This window comes from Vanellus vanellus, assembly GCF_965231255.1.
Source record: "Vanellus vanellus genome assembly, chromosome: 2".
NCBI classification, from domain to species: domain Eukaryota; kingdom Metazoa; phylum Chordata; class Aves; order Charadriiformes; family Charadriidae; genus Vanellus; species Vanellus vanellus.
The window spans coordinates 142,181,110-142,206,266 of record NC_138906.1 but is presented as its reverse complement, the minus strand read 5'-3'; the positions used below and the strand labels follow the sequence as shown (position 1 = coordinate 142,206,266).

The 25,157-nt window shown below is 40.8% G+C and overlaps 1 protein-coding gene across 1 annotated transcript; it reads right to left on the bottom strand.

Moving 5' to 3' along the window:
• Positions 1 to 1,633: 1,633 nt before the first annotated feature.
• Positions 1,634 to 23,150, bottom strand: RIPK2 (receptor interacting serine/threonine kinase 2; the record flags this gene model as incomplete). Its single annotated transcript, XM_082479677.1, has 11 exons — positions 1,634 to 2,227; positions 4,249 to 4,428; positions 7,923 to 8,028; positions 8,637 to 8,726; positions 8,907 to 8,992; positions 12,115 to 12,276; positions 12,625 to 12,674; positions 15,609 to 15,766; positions 18,067 to 18,222; positions 19,396 to 19,549; positions 22,963 to 23,150. 11 exons carry the CDS (start codon positions 23,148 to 23,150, stop codon positions 1,902 to 1,904), a joined length of 1,656 nt encoding a protein of 551 aa, XP_082335803.1. The 3' UTR covers positions 1,634 to 1,901.
• Between the last annotated feature and the right edge of the window lie 2,007 nt (positions 23,151 to 25,157).

The following is a 25,157-nucleotide window of genomic DNA, read 5'->3' as shown; positions in this document are numbered from 1 at the left end:
CTTCTACTTACTAGAAGCACAAGTCAGGAAAGCTCTTAATGGACAATGAATTTTGAACACACATCGAAGAAATGCTATTTTGCTACATGACACAAATCTTTCTTTAGGCACTACTAACAGTGAAGAAATGTGGCTTAAAATGTGACGTGTAATGAAACATGCAGTTCTGGAACCAAACTTCCACTGGCAAGGCTGGCAGCTTTCCTCAGAGCCTGACCCTGCTGGACATCTTCAGGTCTGCTCTACAAAAAGCACAACCATTCATTGCACCATTGTCCTGGTCTCACCTATCTAGTTTGAATTTTATAGCCTTCAGAGAGAAGCAGGATAAAATGCAAATTTCCAGTTTATGCCAAAATCTTAATTAAAAAATGAAAAAAACTCCTTTTCTACCCAATAAACTCTACATTGTATTCTTGTGATTCGGTTCATAAAATAAGTTAAGGCAGATATTGAAAACACTAAGCTGTTGGCAACCAGTAATGCCCACACTGAAACTTCAATCATTGAAATGAGGCAGATCTCCCATCTCCATAGGTTTCCAAGCAGCCATCACTTAGGATTTCTCATTTATCTGCTCCTTTTTATATGGTAGCTTAGACAGATTTCACCTTTCTTGTATGTGTAGTTTGGAATTTCCCAAATTTTATATAGTGTTAGCAGAATTTGTAATTATTTTTTATTCTTGTAAAAATCATTTGCCTGTGCTGTGTTTTGACAAATTAAAACCAGTAGTTTTTTCACTAGTTTTGAAGCCACCTAGATAAAGTCGTTAAGGCTTTCTGAAATGAGCTGAAAAAAATACCACGTACCTTTTCCTCTCAGGTGGCCCCATTTGTTCCTCAACATGCTAGCACCATCCTTCAGACAAAAAAGGACGGTGGAGTTGTTGTCCAGAGAAGGTTAAAGCAGGTCATGGCAGGAGAGACCCCCACACATCACTTCCAGCCTGGCAGGGCAGTGCATGCTTGATCTTTGTACAGACCCAAACTACTGCTCATCATGTAAGTACTAAAAATAGAGTTGAATTAAAAGTTTGATCCAGCAACATGAGAAGTATTTATGGCAGATGACAAAGGTAAGGGAGGCATTAACTAAGGAAATGTAAAAGAGGTATTAACTGAGGGTTCCCTTGTATAAGCTGTATGTGGATCTCATCATACTATGATTTCAAGAGGGGTTTAGGCGGGTGTAACCAAATAATGTAAAAGGCTATAGCTGCACCCTTTCTAATGTATCGGTTCTTAGCAGAACAAAGATGATCAACACAATCTCCTCCTTGCCCTCGGGCTCCTCTTTGGACTGAAGTTCTTATGCTGTGGTCTGAAGCGCTTGCCCTGGCAACAAAATGGGAAAAACAAAACAAAACATAATAAAAAATCCTGTAAAAATGCAATGTAAACTTCCTCCCACCTACTATTCTTCTCCGGTGTCTTGGGAGGAGTAACCAGTAAGGCTGAAAGAAGAAAATTTATTATAAACATGGCACAGAAGCCCCAAAATAGAGCACCTAGATTTTTTCCTCCCTCTATGGGAAAGAGCAGATGGAGGGAGAAAACCCAATACTCCAAGTTGAGATGGGTTGCCTCAAATCTGTGACGTGAAAGGAAAGGATATGTTTAAAGAGAAAATATGCAAAATAGGGAACATTTAATGTTTTTTCTTTGTCATGTAGAAACAAAATTCTTGTATGAATTGAGTCAATAAGTGTTGGCTTTATGACTGCACTCCAACAGATTAATTTGTAATTCACCAAATGCAGTCTAGATGAACTCAGTGTCATTTCTGAGACTCTACAAAGGCACAGTAGAGACAAAGCGGTACATATATAAAACTACTATATAGAAACAAGAATCGTGTTGTAAGAAATATTCACATGGCTTCATACAGAAAGAATACGTTTAAAGCTGCAGTCTTAGAGAATTAGATACAATGTCTGGATAAGGTTGAAGTCCTAGCTGTTTGTTATCTTTCAACTTTTGTATTATAATTCTGGCAAATTCCTCTCCTTGGCTATCTGAGGTATCAAGCAGCTGTCGGACTTTTGATGTCCTTGTAGGTTTGGTGCTTATAAGTTCGTAGTCTTCTTTCATGAGTAGAAATCTTGATAGAAGAGCATCCAGTGACTGATTTAAACATGCTTCAGTCATCTGATCAATGATTTCTTCTCTTTTACTTTGGATCCACTGATGAGCTACATTCTGTTGTATGGTTTCCAAAACAAAATCTGAGATTGGTGAGGATTAAAAAAAAAAAAAAAAAAAGCATTGTAACTGCCTATCAATAAATAGTGCCATAGAAAAAAGAACAAGCTGAGAAAGAGCTGTTTAAAACTTGTCTTTGGTCAGAAATACGCTAGACTACTAAACATGTTTTTAACATTTTACTATTGTATTCCACATTTAAATGTTCCAATTTGACAGATTTGGTGGCTAGAGTATTTATTTTATCTGAATCACAGAGTAATTGAGGTTGGAAGGAACCCTGAAGGAGGTGCTTAAAGCAGGGCCAACTTCAGGGATAACTCAGGTTGCTCAGGGCCTTGTCCAGCTGAATTTTGAGCACCTCCAAAGTGATGGGACTTCGACAGCCTCTGCGGGCAACCTGTTCCAGTGTTCAACCCAACCTGGTACTAAAAAGAGAGAGGTGGTAACTTCACTTTCTAGTGGGATTTTTATTGAAGTTTACTGAAAACATCCCTATAGTTTCCTGCGTATTTTCCTCAAGCTGAGGATTCACAGAGTGAAAAGGTTCCAATCCTCATATTCCCAGAAGAGGGATGATGTGGCAGACCTTTATAAAGTTGCACGTTACTGTGCGGTCCAGAAAAAAATATCTCTCTGAATAATTCATCATGCATTTAAGTTTATTTTTGTTTTGGTTTTTTTTTTTTTAAGCACATATTTAACAGTTATTTAGTACATAGGTGTATCATGCAGTGGGCTGTCAACTAACATAGAAGATCATTAAAGGTGAGATGCTGACACAGCCGCTGTTTCTTTGGTGAGGGAGACACACTGGAGGGGAGGGATGCCATCCAGAGGGACCTGGACAGGCTGGAGAGGTGGGCCCAAGCCAACCTCATGCAGTTCAACAAGGCCAAGTGCAAGGTCCTACATCTGGGTCGGGGCAATCCCAAGCAGAAATACAGGCTCGGCGGGGAATGGCTGGAGAGCAGCCCTGAGGAGAAGGACCTGGGTGTGCTGATTGACGAGAAGCTCAACATGAGCCAGCAGTGTGTGATTACAGCCCAGAAGGCCAACCGTATCCTGGGCTGCATCAAAAGAAGTGTGGCCAGCAGGTCAAAGGAGGTGATTCTGCCCCTCTACTCCACTCTTGTGAGACCCCCACCTGGAGTACTGCATCCAGCTCTGGAGTCCCCAGCATAAGAAGGACACGGACCTGCTGGAGCGTGTCCAGAGGAGAGCCACGAGGATGATCTGAGAGCTGGAGCACCTCTCCTATGAGGAGAGGCTGAAAGAGTTGGGGCTGTTCAGCCTGGAGAAGAGAAGGCTCCGGGGAGATCTTATTGCGGCCTTCCAGTACCTAAAGGGGGCCTACAGGAGAGCTGGGGAAGGACTTTTTACTCGGGCATGTAGCGATAGGACGAGGGGGAATGGCTTTAAACATTAGGAAGAAGTTTTTCACTTTGAGGATGGTAAGGCACTGGAACAGGTTGCCCAGAGAGGTTGTTGAGGTCCCATCCAAGGAGATGTTCAAGGCCAGGCTGGACGTGGCCTTTGGCAAACCGGTCTAGTGGGAGGTGTCCCTGCCTATGGCAGGGGGGTTGGAACTTGATGATCTTCAACGTCCTTTCCAACCTAAACCATTCTATGATTCTATGATTCTCTTTGCCCCACAATTACTAAGAGGAAGATTGACAGGCTTAAAAAGTGGGGAGAAGTGACAGGCAACAAGATGAGTTAAGCTCCAGCTAACTTTTTCCCTCTTCTGTTGGACTGCAGCACTGCTACAGCAGTAGCAGAAAGGAGAAATAATATGAGCAAAGGGAGTGGGTTAAACAAGACCCCAGGCAGCAGAAATTAAGTTTGCTCATCACATTTTACATTGGTTTTACTTACTTTGTAATATAAGGCTACAAGGACAGAATTAGTTGCATTCTGAATTTAAAGAATGCTTTGTTTTCATTTTACAGATGAACCACAGTTCCAGTTTCCATTTCATACACACATATATTTATTAGGACACTTATTGTGGGTCTTGGAATTAAATCAGTGTTTACTGTACCTGAAAGAATTGGTGATGATCGTAGCATGCACGATGCAGAATTTGAGGCATCTGAAATACTCTTCTCAGATGAGCGAAAATGAGTGTATGGATGCATAAGAAGTTTGGCGCTCTGAGTTACAGAGATATTTTCATCTGTGCTTTGACTACTGAGAGAGTGTAGACCCTCAGAATTTCCATCTTAAAAAAAAAAAAAAAAGGAGGGGAAAAAAAGAGAGTGATCTGTATTACTTCTGTGTTCAAATAAAAAACAGCCATCAGAGACTATTTAGAGGAATTCCATAAAACAAGTCACAAACAACCTAAATTAACTTCAAATACAGCACATTATTCCTTACAGTCAGGTTCTGAATACATTTATGTCCCTCATCTTTTACCGGGGCTTGACTATGGGTTTGGGGGTCTTGTTTTATTTTAAAAGAACATTGAGAGGATAAGTTTGGTAGATGCAAGCTTTAAAAAACCTGTCTGACAGAAAAATTTTGTAGGGACTGGAAGAAAAAAATAACTCCTTCAAGTGTTTGGAGAGGTAGCTAGGAGTCATCATGAAAGCCAACTAATTTATTTTGGTGAAGTTTGGCAACATAACAAAGGTGGAAAGATTGAAAGAAAGATCCAGGTGGAGGGAAAGAACACGAAGACCAATAGTGACATTCAGTGGGAAGCCAATGGAAACTTTCGGTAGTCCATCAAAACAGCATATGACTGCAAGAAAGCTTCATGTAAACATTTGCAAACAAAGGGAAAAGAGGGGATTTTATCAGGTGGAAAGCTTAATAGTTTCTATTTTTAGGATTTTTTTATGGCAGAAATAGATGATGGATGTGAAAGCAGCAGTAGGAGTGACTCAAAGAAGAGATAACAGCTGACGAGAAACCAATTACAGTGCATACACCTATTTCTGTATATAGTTTTCATTTCAAACTTTCACGATGTCACTTGATAAAAGAGCTTCAGAGATGTTAACTAAGAATAAAGATGCACATGTAAGAATTCAGATGAACATCTAAAGACACAATAAGAACAGGTAGCCTCCTGGACAGCTCAGGATTTATAGATATCCATCCAGAGGAGGTATTTTAAGGTGTATTCCTAGATCAGAGTGTTGACCTGTGGAAGAATATGGCTGTAATTACAAGGAGCAGGAATAGGAAAATGTGAAAGAAATGAAACTGTTATTATTTAAAAAATGGTGGACTAGAACTCATAGTAACTAGCTTTTCATTTCATTAAAGAGAGAGAAAGTCAGCTGGGCAGAGCTATATAGTGCGAAGCAGCAGATGTTATCTACTTCATGAATGAGAAAGGATTAGGAGACAACCGGTGTGAATGAAAGGTCATTTTAGAAAAGGATTTTAAACAGCTCTACTGGGGTAGATTGTTATAGACCTCTAGGCACACATGGCTCTTTAATACCATTAGAGACAAACTACTGGGATTGTACTAGTATGAGAGAATGAACTTGACCAGTGACCACAGCATAAAAAATAGAAACATGCTAATGAAATTTGCAGATGTTTTTCAGAAAGAAGGGGTTGACCCAGGTTACTCAGACAAAACCTAGTTGACCTAGAAACTGGGGTAATAGAAGTGGAAATTTGGTAGCACAAAACATGAGATCTAGACTTTCTGCTTCAAGCCGGGGCTAGTGATCTGGAATTGAGGTGGGGAAAAAAAAAACAACTACGTAGATTATTCCGTAATGAAGGATCTTGTGAGAAAGAGAAAATAAAATTCTAAGGTATATTAAATAAAGTTCTTATTTCAGGCAGAAAACACTTGTCACACTTATTTTCTAATACTAAGTACAGATGTTTGGTAGCCTTAGTCCAATGACTTAAGTTAGAGCATGCACAGGGAGGACTAGTAGGATACCAGGAGAATGAAGAAGCTTATTTTACAAATGGACTTCAAAAGGGCGTATCCTGTTTGTCTAGCAAAACAAAGCGTATTAAAGGATTACTCTCTATATCAGAAGTAAAATGGGAAAAGAGCTATTTAAGTTTAAAGCAATGGCCAAGAACAAGTGTGTTTATAAGCTGGCTAGGGAAGAAAAATTAAAGAGGCTGAAAGTTAGAAGACAGTTCCTAGCTCTGAAGGAGCAAGTTGCTGAAAAATCTTCTAATTGTATTGGTGGAAAAACCAACTCCACTAAAATCTATAGTCACTAACTTTTGCCTTGGTGCCATGCCAAACATATGTCTTGCTAACAGATACCTGGGAACAGATTTTCACCTGAAACGATTGCATCTAATTTAGGCAAAGCAAGAGGAATATGTCAGTCTTGCTTTCCATTATAAAGCTACCTGATGCAGATATTGGCAAAGTAATAACAAACACTTCTGCTGTAGCATGGTTTTGTAGACACTATTTTCACAGGCTTTACAGTATCTATACGCACATGCAACAAAGTCTAAGCCGTGACTATGTAAAGGATCACCAACTGATCAATCAGATTAATAGTACCACCACAATCTCATCAATGCCCTCCACAGGCAGATATAACAATTTTTAACATGAACCAGCAGCAAGAAGGGCTGACATTTATCATTATTATTCTGATTACACTTATAGTCCATGCTCATATTCAGTCTAATCCATTTTCTAACATTTACCACAACATTCCCGTTAAGCTTGGTAACCACAATTTATTCTCCATCTTTAAGATTTTTATACTATGTGTACAGATAAATGCTTGGGTAGAGGTACAGCCAAACTACACTACGTTTGCTTTCTGCCATTTTCCCCTGTAACTCAAATTCCTTAAGCCTCCCGTAATTTATTTTCCCTGGAAATTCTTGCTGTATTTATATCTTTCTAGTACATTGAGTACAAGCCCAGAATTGTGGATGTGTTCAAACAGGAACTGGAAAAGAAACTGCCTGTGCCCTCCTACCTTTACCAGAGTATCTCCAGTCTTGCAGCATCTCGGCACATTTTTTGATGCTCTACTTTATAGCAGTGAAGTCAATCGTCTTGTCTACTTTCACACCATTGTGTGTCCCGGCAAAGCCAAAGGATGGGCCGTTCTTTTGAAATATATGTTTGCATTCTTTCAAGAGAAGAAACTCAAGTGCAGCCTAAGTTTCACCACGTATTGCTATTTCATCGGAGTCCCATTGCATCTTTCTGGCTTCTGATATCAGCAAAACCTCAAAACTGAGTTTTGTCTGGGAATTTTGCCAACTTTTATTTAGAAAAGGTGACAGCTACAAAAGGTCTGTGCAGATACTTTTGCAAGGCAATCTATTTATTGAAGCCGTTTTATTTGTTGAACCAAAAATGATCGAGAGGTTGGGCTGCATTAGAAACTTTCCATTTACTCAACTTTAGGAGTGACTCAAAATGTTTAGCCTTTTTATCTTCAGAAGTAGTTCACAAATGAGTAACTAAACTGCCAAGGGTCTGAAGGGACAAGCAAATGCCATCTCTGTGCTTGTGACCCTGAATAGGAACACTGAAGCTGCGAGCAGTGGGGATTTCTCAAGTGACACGAATAGAAAATCAGAGCTAAAACACTCTACGTTTTTACCCAGAGCACTAAGTTTGCAAAATACATCTCTTTTCTGACATAAGCCAAGATCCAACTATCTACTATGCAAGTGCAATGTTACAGGGGGAGTATAAAGCTGTGATAGCAATTTAAGTTTGTATGAAGTCATGAGTATCTCTACCTGATGAGAGGATATTACACTTCGGAACAGACTTGATTCTTGATAAATCTGGAGAGATGCTCCGAAGGGGAAGCGCATCACATTGTACGGAACCAGAATATGTTTCCTGAAATGATTCCAGTTGTATAATGAAAACTCGCATTAAATAAATACAAAGTTGCAATGATTTAGAGTACTTTCCCGTCACTGTCTTTTCCCTGCTATCTAAAAGCTCAACAGACAGCATAATTAAAATACAGTCAAACGGAAGAAATCTATGTAATCCTAATACTTGTGTTTTTCCAAAGCTGACAGCAATTTTGTGTAGAAGTTTAATTATTATTAAGAATCAAAAGAAGCACCACTGAGATTCAAAATGTAAAAGCATATCAATATGACCCTATATAAGCAAGCTCCATAGAGGTGTAAGGGAGCAGAAGTCAAGTCTCTTACAAGTTGCAGACATTGTGTGCCGCATTCCTCCTTGACGCGCTGGTTTTCCCACGCTTAGAGGATATGCCCTTCTTATTTCTGCTTAACCACCCTTTACAATCTTCACCTATATGGTTTTGCATTTGTTACACGCTGGCTCCACTAACACTTTTTATGCCTTTCCTTGACTGCACAGGAAAGTAAACTGCAGAACAATTCCCCGTTACCAAGTCAACCTCTCTTTAAAGCTCTCAGGATCTTTAATGATGCCGACAAACCAAATGCAGTATGTAAAATATTTACCTCTTGAGGATTCAGAGGTATATTTAGAGATAACTGCTCCACATCTGTTTTCTTTCCACTCTTGTAAATACCTCGCGATTCATATAGTGACTGGAAGAGACATATTTACCTGCATTAAATTTCTGCTATAAGACAAGATGACGGCTCTGTACAAACACATGCCGCAGCCAGATACAAAATTAGATAAATGACAAAGGAGATGATAACTTTTTGCAAGCAAAAGTTACCAACTTATTTGACCAACTCATGACTGTAACAAAAGCCGCTTACCTTTGATCTCTTTAACAGAATCACTGCTTCCAGCATAGCTATTTCATCAAACGTTCGCAGGACTGGCTCAAGATCTATTAAGCATTCTAAAGAAAGAAAGAGTACTTTGCTGAAGGATTTAAGGTGGAAATTAAGTTTTCATTTTGCTAAAGCTACTTTCTTAAATTTACAAAAGTCATTTGGCTATTGATACATATCAAAGCTGCTAAACAGATCTTTCTTGCTTTCACCTGCCACAAACGCAACAGATTCACATCACCAAAACAAACCCTGTCCTGATGCGGCCACCTCAGCACTCGGTATCAAAAGAGAGCCTGTGCCCGACCCCAAGTCTTGCATTCCTGGGATGGGTAGATCGGTGCCTTTGCTGTATTGCAAGATAGACCCATCAAGCCTGGTTTGCTAAATGGGACCAAACAGCACAAGACCTCAGAGTGGGTCACGGTCTTCCCACTCCAGCAGAGGGGTTAAATATTTATAATAAGGAAAATAAACAAACAACCCCCCACCACAGCAAAATCCAGAATAGGTGCTGCGTGGCAGGGCTGGAGAAGATGGTCATAGTCAAGGCACTGACCTGTCACCTCCAGTGAACCCAAATGACAGTGTCCTCATGCTCACCAAAGGCAGCGCGGCAGAGAAGCTAAAACCATCTGCTCACATAGACACACGACAACCCAATAAGCCCGTGACAACCTGTGCTATGCTCCCTTGCTTTCCAATGCTGAAAGGTTTACAAAACTAGAAGTGTTTCAAATTTTGACATGACCCTACTATAAAAATGTCTCTTTGAAATTGTGCTCAAGTACAACAAAGCCTCAGGAAAGGATGACGGCATATCACGATTCTACTGCATTTTTATGGGCTCCATCCATTCGCCAAACCCCATTTAACCATACTAGCAATTCGTCACACTGCATCCTTATTAACATTTTTTTTATTTTTTACTATAATTTTACCACAGTTCTCCCATATTAATTTTTTTCCACTAGCATCTTCAAGGCATACATTCAATACTGGGATTTTTATTTTCTTGTGTCAGCTAAAAGGGAGTTTTACAGGTTTGGCACTCCATTTTCCACACTGAAATACTAGCACTATTAATTTTTGTTGATTATAATTAAATTGTAGGTATGCATTCCAAGTACATGCATAAACAAAGTGATAAATAGTCTTTATCCGTTCTTTATAAGGGGAACAGACATGTTAACTGAGCTTTTGTATTTAAAGTTTATTTAACAAAAAGGGTGTTTGGATGTTTTGGTTTCCTCCTGCCCCATGCTACGGTAATTGCAAAATTTCCCAATCAGTGAGCTTTACTTCCCTTAATTTTGTAACAGTTTTGCAACTTCCTCTTTCTTTTTATGATAGTAAAGTAGGGGAAAAAGCAATGCATGTTTTCTTCAAAGACCATCTTACTACAGACATGGCACTAATACCAGAACCCAAATGAGCTCACAATTTAGTACCTATCCCAGGTAATTATCCTTTCAGTGTGGCCATAAGAATACATAAGGAAATATCATGATGTGTCTATTCTTGATTTAAAAAATATTATAGATATATTTCCTTGCTTGGGAAAAAAATAATCCACAATTTACAATGATACAAACCAGACTCATGCCAAAATAACCTGACATTTCAAAATGTCTTAATGCAAAAATAAGAAAGCCTCAAAAAAGGTCGTGTAATTAATTTTGGACTGTAAACTGAATGTGAGAATGCTGTATGTGTTTGGATGTGTCCTCATTTTGTTCTCTGCCAAACTGATGCAAAAAAATGAAGTTATGAACATTTCTTTCTAAGCTATCTGAACAGCAACTTTCTGACAATTTCCAGCTCAAAGGATGTACGCCTATAATGGTTTTCAAAATAATAAACAAAGTTCTGTTCACCAATGCTATAAATGAAACATTAAGATTGTGGACCTCTCTACTGGTAACATTAAAAAAACCCACTGAAACAAACCCTAAAAACAAAACCTACCAGAAGCAACTAAAAAAACCTAGTATTTCAGGTTTGAGACATTGCATCCTCAACCTAACCAGTGAGGAACTTAAAATATAGAATTGTTTAGGCCAGAGCTCTTTGTACTGTTCTACGGTTGAACAATTTCAGTAACTCTCTTTTTCTACATTTTTTCCTCTCCAAGGCAGTTCAGCTTTCCCTACAGAATTAGTTTTCTAAAAGTGTATGGAGGAAGCTTTTAAAGCACACGCAAATTAAAGCAGCACAGCGAGGCAGCTGCAGGAACCACTGTTAGCTTCACCACGTTGACATATGTGACCACAGCAACTCTGCAAGAGCAAATTTAAAAGTTGCAAACTGGTGATCACTTCCTGCCAGTTTTTATGGAATTACCTTTTTACAATAGCCAAACAAGAGCTGAAAGTCGCTACAAAATTAAGCATGTTAAAATAAATTGATGGGGAATAAATTTGGATTCAACACACACCGAGTGTGTCGGTTAAGTGTGACAAACACAGGTTTGCAAAAATCAAACCAAAACGTTTCCAGTTCACACTATGCCACGCTTATCTCTACAAGCTCACACTTCAATCTTATTCCCTAAATTCTGTAATCCACTGTAAAAAAGGCTGAAAGCATCTATATTTGGTCTTGTGGACAAAAAGCTAAACAAAGATGGAAAGAGATAGTTAAGCACATGGGTTCAACCAGTTCCTGCTGAGTCTGGGCGGTGGAACAGTCAAAGATAAAAGTCTTAGTGAAAAAGATCTATACTGAGATGCAAACACAAGGTGAAGTCACTATAGCTTATCTGATGTGCAGTGATTTGTTGGCATGTTTGCCAGCTTGCTCATAAATCCCACAGTACTCATTATATACTTCACTTCCCCCCCTTTCTTAAAAAAAAAGTTTCCCTTCAACAATAAACAAAAAAACCCAAGTGCAAGTAGTGAAACAAAATATGCTACTTTTTTACAGGTAAATTAGGGATGGCAAGTGCAAAAGACTCCAACTAACAACTTGGTTTTATGGCACACACATAGTTCCATTCATAAAAGCTTATTTGCAGACATGGTGAAGGCAGACAAACACCTTCTCATATGCAATAAGACGGAGCACATGTATCTTGTGACATGTTTACCATTTCCCTTTTGCGACTATAGCCTTGCTTTGTAAGTACAACGTTCAACAGAAATCTGGCAATTTTAAAATCTCTTCTTATTATGCAAGGTAAACTCACTTAAGAACGATGGTCTTTCATCTGGGTCTTGTGCCCATCCACTTCCTATTAATCTTATGATGACCACTCGATGAGGAATGTCCATTGATAAACTTTCTTCACTTAAATCCAGTCGCTGTCCTTGTGACACACTGTACATTATCTGCAAGGGGTTTATAACTTCTGTCAAAATAGACACCGTGCATTCATTAGAAATATATGCAATATAAATAGCTTACTACAGGAGGAATAATTTAGTTTGCAGACATAGTATTTACAGTTCACCAAAATAAGGTTATGCCCTTTTTCTTACAAAAGAAAAAGTATTTGTAATTTATGTAATTTTATTGTAATTTAAAAATATACAGAAAAAGAGTTTAATTTGAAAAGTAACTCGAAGTGCTCTTCAACAAGCTTACAAGTCGAATCATTAAAAAGTAACCTCTAAAATGAAGTCCCCAGGTACTCAGGTCTCAGGTTTAGCCTTTGCGCAAGGCTGGGAAAATAAATTAAAGGAAGAGATGGCCTTACCTTCAAATGGCTGTTTCCTTGACATCACTTCCCACATAATAATTGCATAACTGTTTAAAGTATAAAAAGTGTAGAAGACATTATTTTAGATTGCTGACACTTAGTAACATGATGGGCTCAGCTTTACATTTTATTAACGACATTTTGCTAAAATGATCCTGCATGCACACACGGGACTGACTATAGCTGACCACAACAATGACCTGAATATATGAAAACCAGCAGGAATTTTAACCAGTGACTTCAACTAGAACTAGTTAATAACATTAAGTACAGGAAAAGTACTTGGCATATAAACTATTCCAAATCTGTCTTAGCTCTGCTCTACTACTATGTTGTGAATAACATACATGCAGTTTAAATCTCAGCATGCAAATTAAAGGGAGCCCCAGAGTCCCAACTGCTCTGTCCCAACTGCAATACTGTGGCATCTCCCCAGTCCGGATCTGACACGGGAAACAGGGTACTCGCAGGGAGGGTGGCATTCACCCACACCTCTATCCCAACACAAAGTCAGAGTCAGGTAAGATACAGACTTCCCCCCCTCACCCCCCCCAGCCATATATACTTTCAACATATGCAATCTTCTCTATAGGGAGAGATCTTTTACACAAGATTCACTTCACAGAATGGACTACAGCCAGCAGACTGAACACACATCTGCTTACTCAAAATAATGTAAAAACCCCAAATCTGTTTTTTTAAGAATAGGAATTTGGTGTGAGGAATAAATCCAGTAGTTTTAAAGCTAAAATGACAGAGCAAAAATATTTCACTGCTTAAGAACCCCATTTCTAATTTCAGACATATCCTTGTAAGCTAACCTCTGCTCCTTTATTTTTTCAACAAATCAAATTCAAAATGGATTAAAAAGTTTTTAAAATGTTACCTCACAAAAACTGAAATCCAATTTCCACTGAAGCAATAGAAATGAAACTATGCAAAGAATTATATTGTAGCTAAAGAAGAATTACACTTATCAGAATAAATGTTTGCTCAACTTCTCAAGTAACTGTACACAAAGACAGTATTTTCCTACATCACTAAGAAGTACCAAATTTTGCATACAGGCTACATTTAACTGCTTCTAAGCATTATATCATTGAACAGCTACCAATTAGGAAGAATAAAAAAAAAAAGTAAGAACAAAACAACTGACGCTTAAAATCAATCATATAAATTGAGCTTCTCTAAACCACTTATTCCATTCACATTTTAACATTCACCAATGTTAAAAAATTATTCCAGTAACTTTTAATAAAAGCAGTCCTTCCTCCCTGTTAGAAAGCCTGCTTTTGGTGCATTATTGAGAAATTCATGCTGGCTCTTTTCTTTTTGGCACAGCAAATTATTCCTTTTCTAAAAGTTAATGCTGCTTGACTGTACTTCAACGGATTTGTTTCTTTAAGAAAGATCCTTCCTCACAAATTAGCTTCAATATCGCAACAACATTCAGCCGTATCTGCTGTGGTCAATTAATCAGACATCCAGCCTTTCGTTCAGTTTGGAATCTCTCTGCAACGAAAGATTATCTTCTCAGTTCTACTACACCGCAGCATACCACTTTCTGCTGATCCCTCTTTACACTCGTCATGTTTTCCTTTGGTATTTCTGCTTCACAGCGTCTCCTTCTGACCCTCAGCACAGACCTTCCTGTGTGACCTTTCTGGTGGTCATTTCCTTCACCGTCTCTCTACCTTCACGTCTTCCTGCCTTGAACCGCCATCCCTCTTTACAACGTTGTCTCAGTTTCTTCTCTCTTGTCAAATAATCTCTTTCCTTCTGAATTTATCAGTTTTCTAAGCTCTTCTACTGATCTTTTCTCTCTTATTTTCTCCCACTAGGTTGTTATTCCTCTGCACGCATTTTTTTTTCTTTTTGACAAACATTTGTCTTCCTCATCTCCACTCACTTATTAAGCCACTGGCCACACTTTCAAATTCTCTAAAATTAGAAGCCAGAGGAGATAATGTCACACTACTTCTTTCCCCGTAATGTACTAATGTACCGTTATTCATTTTCAATGTCTTCCTAGTCCAGACTTTCTCATCGAAGGGTGAGGAAAGCAGGTGTGTTACCGTGTCTATTCTTTGGATAGGAATGTCAAGGAACTTTGTGTGCCCCTTAAGGGCAAGGGACAACTAAGAGAAATAGCGGTGTCCCTGGAGGCCAGTAAGACCCTCTGAGACTGATCCATCTCTCACCAAAATACAACCCTGCCAAAGACAGTGAAGGCAAAGGTGGTAGGGTGTGACAGAGAGATAGGCTTTTTCACAGTGATGTGCCTCTTCATGCCACCTCAATCCCCATTTACATATGACAATTCCCTCCACGATCGTTCAAGTAATCTTTGAGCTCTCCAAGACTTTTCAGATCAGCTAATGGTAACTCTACTATCCTAAGAGCAGTTGCTGTTTTGCTACATGGGTCACACCACTCTACTACTTCCTACTCTGTTACTTCTACTACTCAGAACTGCCTGACGCAAATCTACCTGAACTTTCAGAAAGTAAGTTATTCCTTAAGGTGATCTCTCTAAATACTTCCTCCAATCCCATCACCCTGTTTTTTCCTAACCCCTTTCCAAAAATATGTCTCCTTCCTTCCCCCGAACACATTCTGCAAATTGTGTTAATTGATGTGGACAAATTACAAGGGTATGTGCATTGAGACAATGGTGTGAACAGGTTTTCCCCTCCCTATATTGTCTCTGTGTGTACACTCATTCACAGAAATCAATCATCTCCTCTGTTTCTGTAGTTCTAGCTTAATTTCTGGAGCATTACACTTGTCACAGTGTTTTCTAAAGAAACAGGTGATCAAATCCAGCTACCACTCAATTCTATTTTCCCGGACTCATTTTGCTTGTACACTTGCACCACTTCTGAGAATAAGAAAATTGCAGAAGATACGCTAAAGCCTACGTTCAGTACATCAAATTTGAATTCAGATTGCAAAGCCCACTTGAGAACAACATGAGTTACCTGTAGATATCGTGTTTTACACTTGCACGGGTTTTCTGACTGGGATTGTAATCTTCAGGTGGCATGTAGATAATCGTCCCTCCTTCTGGCAAAGAGGTTTCACTTCGTGATTGCGACATGGATATGACACGCCATTTTGACATGCCAAAATCTGCAATCTGGAGAGGACAAATCAGTCGTTCTGAGAAGAAAAACTGGATTTATCTGCTGACCGTTCTTAGAAATTCCTGAAATATGCCTGAAAGAACAGGTCACTAAAAGTCCTTAACCCGACACCCAAAAAGTATGTGGTTGTCCTAGCAACAGGAAACACCAGCTCAGGTTCAGAAAGCATTCCCAGGTCATGACACACGCTATCCCTATAGCACTGCCCTATCCTCTTCTTTTAAGGAAGGACTCATATACTCTATGGCTGGAGAATCTGCTACGGGAATCTGTCCTGTATGAAGAAAATCACTTTCTTTGGTTACAAAAGGCAAACAAGAACCCATCGAGTACTTCTAGCTCCCTGGTTGTGTAGAAAGCACAAATTTCGGATAAATCATAATAGCTCTACGTAACTCAGCCTGCAGATATCCCGAGACAGTTGCCCTCATAGAAAAATTTTAGGGCCCTCCACCTCATGCCCCAAACTACAAAATATTAATCTCGAATTAATAAAGTTGATATTCTGAAATTCTGTGCTGCAAAAAGTCGCTGAATATTTTGTTTCCTGTGCACTCTGGGGCCTTGTCCCTTCCTGCAGAGTTTACCGTGCATCCACATAAAGAATGAATTGACTTTGGTTTACATTCCAGCCACCCGTGAGCCAGGGAGCAAGATGTCAGGCTAGGTTATTCGTAGGGAGACAAACAGCCAGCAGAAGAAACTTGCTGGCTGAGCTGCAGAGTGGCCGGCATACAAGGCAGAAACATAAGTAGCCATCTACGAGCTCTGCGCTTGTCCAGCATTTGCATGAGAGCAAAAACATTTTCAACAAAGATGCCTGTACGAGCACTGTGGCAATTAAGATAACAGAAATAACCCTTCTGGAGGGTCTACAGTCAGAATCCACAGTGAAAAACAATCTTTTTGTCTCTCCAGCTCAGTTTCATCGAGCCTTCCTCGCTGTAACTGGTCACGCTATCTCGCTCATCCAGTAGATCTGGGAGAGCACTCTATGAATAGTGTTACTTTTATACATATGCAATACTTCTTCTATTCGACATGCATGATAACCTTCCTTGCGTTTCCTGCCAGCTCTCCTAATTTACAGAATCTTGCTTCACCCTCAAAAAAACACTTAAAAACCCTAAGGACGGGCTTCCAGAGACTCCTTACGGGAGGCAGGGCAAGAGTTAACCTCTTCCCTTCAATTGCTCCAGCAAAGCAAATGTTTAGATGTGGTCAGGCAGAGCCCCAGACTGCACCAGTGCTGTTAGGGATTAAAAAAAAGAGTGGATGAAAAAATGACTTGGACCAGTTTCCCAGTCAGGTTTATCAGGAAGCCTGAGAGGTGGCAATACCAGCTCAACTGAGTGGGAGGAGGTATGACCTGCTGAGGGCGTGAGCGGAGACAAAGCTGCGTAAGGCGCCTCGCTGCCAAGAAAAATATCTTTGCAATGGAGAAAGAAGAAATCAGCACTGCATCTTTGCTCTTTGCTCAGAGGGCTCACAAAAAGATCATCTCACGGTAACAACTGAAGCATTCGCCGCTCAGGTATAAATTAAGTGCAAAATATCTCTTATTTCTCATTTACTTGAATAGTATATTCTATCATTTTTAAAAACAGAGGATCTTTTAAAAAAACAAACCCAACTCTTGCAGTTATGGAAGCATCTAACCATTTTGTCAGAAGTACTTTAATCTCCTTTTCACATTGTGGCAGTGATATTTTAAAAGGCAGAATTAAAGTTTTAAACTAATGTTACTTCTCTATTTATGTTTCCTTTCTCTAAGAAGCTTCACAAAAGCAATCTTCCAACATGTTCAGATTTTGCAGTTATGTTTTATATGTTCTTATACCACACTAACAGCACATATATGTACATATTGCATGATAAATATTAAATGGGGTATTAACATTTGAATTTGGTTCTACTGTCCTCCGGAACTAACTTGTTTGAGCATCTCGGACAGGACTATCTTCTACTTTCTCCTCAGAAAGGGCCAGACATAGCCACCCTTGGAAGGCTGCCATACGAGAGTGTCACTGCTATTGAGTATCAGCCACCGCTATACCACAAACAGCCCAAATTATGTCTTTCCGGTCTTTTCAGATGGGTTAAATCCACACTTGAGCAAAGCAGAGTTCTCAAAAGAAGTTGGTAAGTTCTGTCTGCAAGGACAGAAGAAAACACGTGGCATACAATTATGTCCTCTCTGTACGGCCACATCCTCACCCTTCCTCCTCTACAACAATTAAAACACTTTCACTCGTTCTGGATGCTGAAGAACATAAGGATTAAATAACTCTACCTTGACATGAAACTCATCATCCAGTAAAATATTCTGGGTTTTCAAGTCATGGTGCAGCAATGGAGGATTCATGTTGTGCAAATAGTTTACTCCCAAAGCAATTTCATAAAGAATGCGGAATCTCAGGCACCAGGGAACGTCAGGATATACATCTTTCTGCCAAGATAAAACCACAAAACCAGAAGATAGTTCTCTGTTCTGATCTAACAGCACAACACAAAGACTTTCATAATAGGAAGAAAGTGGCTTGGACAAGCAGTAATCTTTTAAAATATACATTACATGAACTCCTTTAAAAATTTCAACTGAGCTGGTTAGCTGTTAAAACAAATATATTAATGTTAATCATGCAGTGTTATGTTTCCGTTCCCTAGCATTCACATAATAGTTCACGACTGATATACGTGATGTAGGACATTTACTATATTACTCATTCATAGGGGAATATGATTTACAGATGAACTCCTGTATGAAACTTGCAACCCACAGATTATAAGTACTACACAAAGGAAGGCAAGAATCCTAACTTCAGCTGTCATTGGGGAAAAAAAGAAAAGCTGTGGTGAAACTAAGCACAAAATACTGCCTTTATAAATATTCATACACCAAGAAAAAGGCAGTAAAACTCAACTGAAGTCTTAAAAGTTACATTGACACTAATGCCTTTATGAAAAACACACAGCTGAGCTCTGTAAGCCGTGAGATATGTACTGATTAAAGGTACAGACCAGACTGCTGTGCTGTTGAGACACAACTGCAGCAGCTTTACAGTAGCAACACTGGATGCTCGGACCAAGCTAGTGGGAGCAGCTGAGAGTTCAGCGCAGAAGAACTTACTCCTGAGAGTAAGATCTGGTAGAAATATCCATATCTGGTCAGATTAGCTATATTTGACTTCCATAAACTTAAGTAAAAATCTTCATTTTTTTTTTAAAGACAGACTCAAATTCAGGGAAAAAACTCATCTTTGTGTGCTATTTACATTGTCAATAATTCTGAAACCCAGGCTGAAGTAAGCACAAGTATTTCAGATTCTAATTAGAGAACAACAGAGATTTTTAAAGTGATTGTATATAATAATTCAACATGAAGCCAGTTATAGGTCACGACATTAAAGGAAAAAGTGTAATAAAACTGAAGTCTTCTGAGTTTGGTTGTCTTTTGGGGACACAGAAAGTCTACCTGTGCATTAAAAACTACTAGTAGTAATGACTGTCTTTTAATTTGAAATATTATTAATAATACACTTCACTACTTTCCTTAAGTATGGAAATCACAATCTATTTGAAACAACCAGGGATTGTATTTAAAGACTGTAAGTACACTTACCCCATGTAAAAGCTGGTTTAATGACCCATTTGTCATGTATTCTGTTACTATCCCCAGAAATTCAGGCTCATTGCAAACTCCCAAAATTGGCAGAATGTAACTAAACCTGGCTTTGTGTAATATCTCTGCTTCTTTTAGAAGGTGGTTTCTATCACTTAAAGAAAAGAAACAAAAAAAAGCATTACCATACCAATACTAGGAAACTCAAAGCAAATGTTGAGTTCACTATATTCTCTTAAAAAAATTATGTACCTCTATGCAATACCACCACCTTTCACCTTTTGTGTCCTACTACGCTGTTTGGATAACAAGATACTCTAAATCAGATGAGAATCCGCAAATACAAATACAAGACAGCTTCCCCAGGTTTGTTGTACCACACAAATCTGTTTCCATCACACATTTCATCCATGTTTCCAGTAAAGAAGAATACACTCAGAACTCCAACACTCACAGTCCTCTGTAACCATAATGGTAATAACCAACATTTGTCCTATTTTACTGCCCATCTTCAAACCCTGAGTTTTCACTGAGGCCCAAAATAATCTCCTGGAGTGGAGATTTTAATACTTGCAATTCTCCAGCCATTTAAATCTAGTGGACATTGCTGAGCACTAAAGTAATATGGGCTAAAGGAGTGCACCTTCAGTTTCTGAAGGAAAAGGAATGACCAACTATATTTTGTTTTCACACAAATTGTTCCTTCAAATTGGGGCCCTGCTTTGAATCACCCTCTGGAAAAAACAGGAAAAGACCGGCCTCATGATGTTCAGATGCCTGAATTTCGCTGTGGGAATGCTCTCTGGCACGTCAAACCTTCTCATAAATGTGAATTTGACATATCTTCACAAATTCAGACCTTGCAGCACATGGATTTGAGAAGCTCAAGTTTTATTTAAGATTGAGTATGCTTCTACCCCTAAAAATTATAAATGACTTGGCATGCCTTATATCTCAAATGTTGTTGAAAAAAATGAGTTTGTTGACAGTGAGGATACTTGGACCACGAGGGATAATTCCAAGAAAAAAAGGTTTTGATTTTATACCAGTGGAGACTGATACAGGTACAAGTACGTGACTGGGATATGCAATAACAGGACTTTTACAGCGCATCTAAGACTGATCCTTCGGATGGGAGCCAGCCTGATTCGGAAGCAATACAGCTGTGCTGGGGCATGGCTGCATACAAGCCAGGGCTATGCCCATCACGATTTGCTCGGCACAGCACCGTGTTATTGTGGCTATGCAGCTCCCGGCTGAGAGCTGGCTTGCGTCCACCAAGCTCGGGGCACACACTGAAGAGCTCACGTCAGTCTGGACCCATCGATGTAGATCCAGCCCTCGCAAAGAACAGGCTGTCACAGTATACAGGGAAAACAAGAAGCTCGGAGAACTAAAGCCTGCTGCTTTTACGACAAGAAAACTTTGAATTTGGATGTGAAGTTAATGGCAATTGTTGGTCCTTACCTATGTGATGGAAAAAGGCTTCTATTAGAGGAAACGCTAGGAAATGATCAAATTAAAAGGGCAGCCTTCAAAAAAAGCATGAGACAAAAGACACAACTCCTTCCCTTCCTTCCTCTCTCCAGAAAAGGCTTGGTTTGAGAAAGTTAGGGGTTTTCCCAGACTGTGAGGCACATCTGCATGGGATTCAGCTGTAGCCGGGAAATGAGTTGCAACGTGTTGAGGTCTATTCCTGTGTCTGTAAGTCACTTCACCTTTGTCTGCTCCACACTAGAAGGGCGTTGAGTAATGCCTAAATTAGCACATACCTTCCCAACTGGCTTTGCTCTTTGGCTGGTCATGCATCAAGTTCTGGGATGCACAGTGCAGGCTTCCAGTTTGGGAAATTACCTGCACTGTGAACTCTTCCCTTTTCTTGACAGCGTTTACAGGATGGCATTTTATGTTGCCTATTGCACAACTGGCAAATCACTTGCTGCAGTGACTCAGGTATAACAGATTTCTTACAGCTTTCAGTCTTCTGATAGTATTTCCAAGCTTTGCATGATATATGGTAGGTGGTAGAATTATTTTGATTACCTCACTTTCCCCAAATTCATCAGAATTTCACAGCTTAGATGTCACACTAATCTGAATGCTCACAAGGCTAAAAATATTTGTTGTTTTCTCTCAACTGAGTTCAAAGGATAAACATTGTATTAGCAGGGATTTAAGCAAACATTTAAAGTAAAGAAAAAAAAAGCAAACAATAAATTTATCAGAGAACACAATATTCCTGCTTAAAAACATAACTGAGATTCCGTTTCATTCTGGCAAGATTTCAGAGATAAAGCCTGTGTACACACATGGGGAATAAGAGGTCAGACAGCTTAAAACAATTTATCTTATATTCTAGCATATTGGGTCACAAGACTAGAAGCCTTGTTATTTTGAGTGAAGCTACTCTGCCTAAATGCCTAATATTAGATCAAAGAAACCTGAGGCAGTAAGGATTAAAGACACCTAGATAAGACGTAAGAGGCAGATTTACAGCCAGGCAGGCTTCAGACAGCCTAAGAAGAGGCAAGTTTGCATGGATATGATAAAAAATTGTCACTGTAGGGAGCGAATGAGGCAAAGATGGATGAAAAATTATTACCTGCTGCCTCCTTACATGGAGCAACAACTCCATGCTGTCACTTGGGCCCCAGGAAAATGGGGATCGCAATTGCTACAAGCTGAAGAGCTAATAGAAAATATCAGTTGTATGTGGGGGCCTACAAGCCTACTATTTTAAATTAGCTTCTTTCAGTACTGTGAGATCTGGGGCAAAAAAATAATAATAAAGATTGTGCATTGTCTTGGAGAAGCTTCCTCTTCTGGGAGCTAGAAGCAATTTCTAGGGGATACAGTAATATGTTTCTTACATTCTCTCTGTCTGTCTCTGTAAACAACGAATCTATAGCAATCACTGCATTTCAATACCCTGCTGATACTTCAGCAAAATGGTTAGCAACCAACACACCCAGAAAGAAGCCGAGCTGTGCAAATCCCACCGGGAGGAGGAACCAAGGTGCGCACTGCAGAAGAAAAAAACCCAAACCTTCCGAAGAGGCAACCTGCTCAGCGTCTCGCATGCTGAGACTGAAACCACCCATTTTCAGCAACCGAAAGAGAGGAAGCTCCGGGGCTGGTACGTGCTTTCTCCTGGCTCAGGCTGAATCACTCTTCGTGGGATGTCCTTTGCCCTTGGATTTGAAGCATCGCTGCCTACCAAGACACCCGGTCTCCGATCCACCAAACGTGAGAAACCCACGCCGGCGCCTTTCGCCGCGGCAGCTCGACCCACGCCCGGCAGAACCCGCGTTCCACCACCCGTGGCGGCTTTACCCACCGACGGGACGCACTCACGGAGTGGCGCGGGCGAAGAGGGAGCGTGGGACCCCCTTCCTGGGTTAGGGGAAAGGCGGGTTCAGTTCAGTCTTTCCCTACGGGGGGGGCGGGGAGGGGGATGATGATGGGAGCAGCCGCGCCGCCCCCATCACCCCCCCCCCCCCCCTTTCCTGGAGCCGCCCCCCTCCGCAATGCTCCATCCCGTTGGTCCCCCCTCCTCACCCCCATTACCTGTCTAGCAGCGGTCCCTGCAGACATTTGAGGGCCACCGGGACCCTCCAGTCAGCGTGGCGAGCGGCGGACACGGTACCGTAAGCGCCACGGCTGATAAAACGCAAGTCCGGCAGTTTGTTGGAAGGGATGGAGGGGAGGGAATAGCTGATGGCGCCCGCCCGGACTCCACCATCCCCACCGCTCATCCTCGCACTCCGCCGCCGGGGACGGGACCGGAACGCCGTTCCTCTCGCCCTCCTTCCCCGCCTCTTCCCCCACCTCCCGGGCCCGCCTCCTCGCCGGTCCGCCGGCAGCCCGCGCCTCCTTCAGCCCCACGGGGGAGCGACTTCCCATTCCCCGCGGAAAACGGCCTCCCGCGGGTTCCCGGGTCGGGGAAGGAGGAGCCGCCGCGATGAGTCTTGCGGGGAGGAGAAACCCGGGAACGAGCCAGGAGTCCCCCGGGAGAGCTGTGCCGGTGCAGCAGCCTCCTCCTCCTTCCTTCGGGGGAGCAGGGTCGTGGTGCCGGGAGCAACCCCGGGTCACGGATGGAGCATCCCCCTCACCCCGTCCACGGAACGTCGTGCCGGGAGGCATCTCCCCGGGCCGGGGATGGGGGAGAGGTGGGAAGCATCCTCCTCCGCCCGGAAGGCGAGCGGGGGATGTGTTATTTTCGGTTCCCGAAAGATGATGCGGGATGGCAGGGCCGAGCCCGGCCGGGAGCGCTGCCCGTCTCTCTCTGGAGCTGAGATTTGTGCTGTTCCGGCTGTATATTCATTGCTCGGGTGAAGTGAGAGGAGAGTTGTTAGCTCTTGAACTCGCTTGTCTCTTCCGTGTCTGTCCTAGGAAGGTTTTTCAGGATAGCGGCGTTTCAAAAAGGTAATTTCGAAATTTCCAGAAAGCGCAAGTTCACCCTTGCCCCCGCTCCGAGCGAGCTGCCTGACCGGCTGATGTGTTTGTGATCGCTTTATGGGAGGGTTACGCAGGAAGGTTTTGCAAGGCTTTTTGTTCACCGAGTCAAGTTCCCATAGACTAACTAAATGCTTAAGTTTAAAGTTAGAAGTCTGTAGCTTTCCACAAGGAGTGACAGTTCCACGGGATGAAATGGAGGCAAACAGAGCAAATCCCTCGCTTTTCCATGTGTATGGATCTTGGGCTAAACGTCTGTGGCTTTTCACCTCTCTTTTCTCGCACTAATGGATATGGACCAGACAATGAGGGAAAGGAGCTGAGTTTTCAGACTATGACACGGTGCAATATTTCACAGCGTGCATTTTAAGGCATGTCAATTATTTTTCAGTTCTGCCTAGGTCCTAGTACTTTAGATAGCTTTGCTATGTTTTCCCAGTTTTCTTATATCTTGGATGATTTATACCCTCCAAATGCTGCAGCATTGCTAACATACTGAGCAGCCATATAAAGCAAGTGCTGACTTACTCTATTTTCAGTTTTCATTTAGCCCGTGTCTTTCAGACACACTCGGTGGTTTCCCAGAAGTGTAATTTTGATGCAATGTTCCCCACATGCAGGTTTGCGGTATTTGTTTATGCATATCCCTCTCTGTATTTACCCTGTCAGTAGTATTATATGTCAAACTATTTCAACTTAGATATATAAGAAAGATTTTGTTTCCTAAAGAAAATAATGTGCTATGTACTATATTAACATGTACTACAAAACCACTGTGTAAACACATACTTATGGCAGTTCCCATTAAAAGATTATGAATGTCACTATACTAAAAACTTTAAGAAAAAGTTATTTGCACACCCTCTTGCCGTGTGCTGTGTTGATTTCATGTACATTTATAGTTAAAGCCCAAGACAATTATTGTGATTATAAAAAGTGGCAGATCCGTAACAGTGCTGAGTATTACAATAGTTTTTTATTTAACGGTTTTGTTATAAAGTGTAGAGCTATATGTTGCTATAAGATATGTATTATAAAGCGTACTGCTATATATTGTCTAAAGAGCCTGTCCATTTCAATTGATGTCAGTGGGTTTTGGACCACGCTAAGACAACGCTGGGTCAGTTTCTGCTAGTTGAGTGGAAGCAACATTGGTATTTTCATCACAGTAAAGGAATACAGGATGAGTAACAGCAATAAGTAGTTAGTTGCTGCCTTCTAGAGTTCTTTAGCAAGTTTGTCAGAGTTTGAAGGCAAGTTTGCTGGGAAGGGTGGGAAGGGAAGAGGAGTACTCCATTTGATCCGAG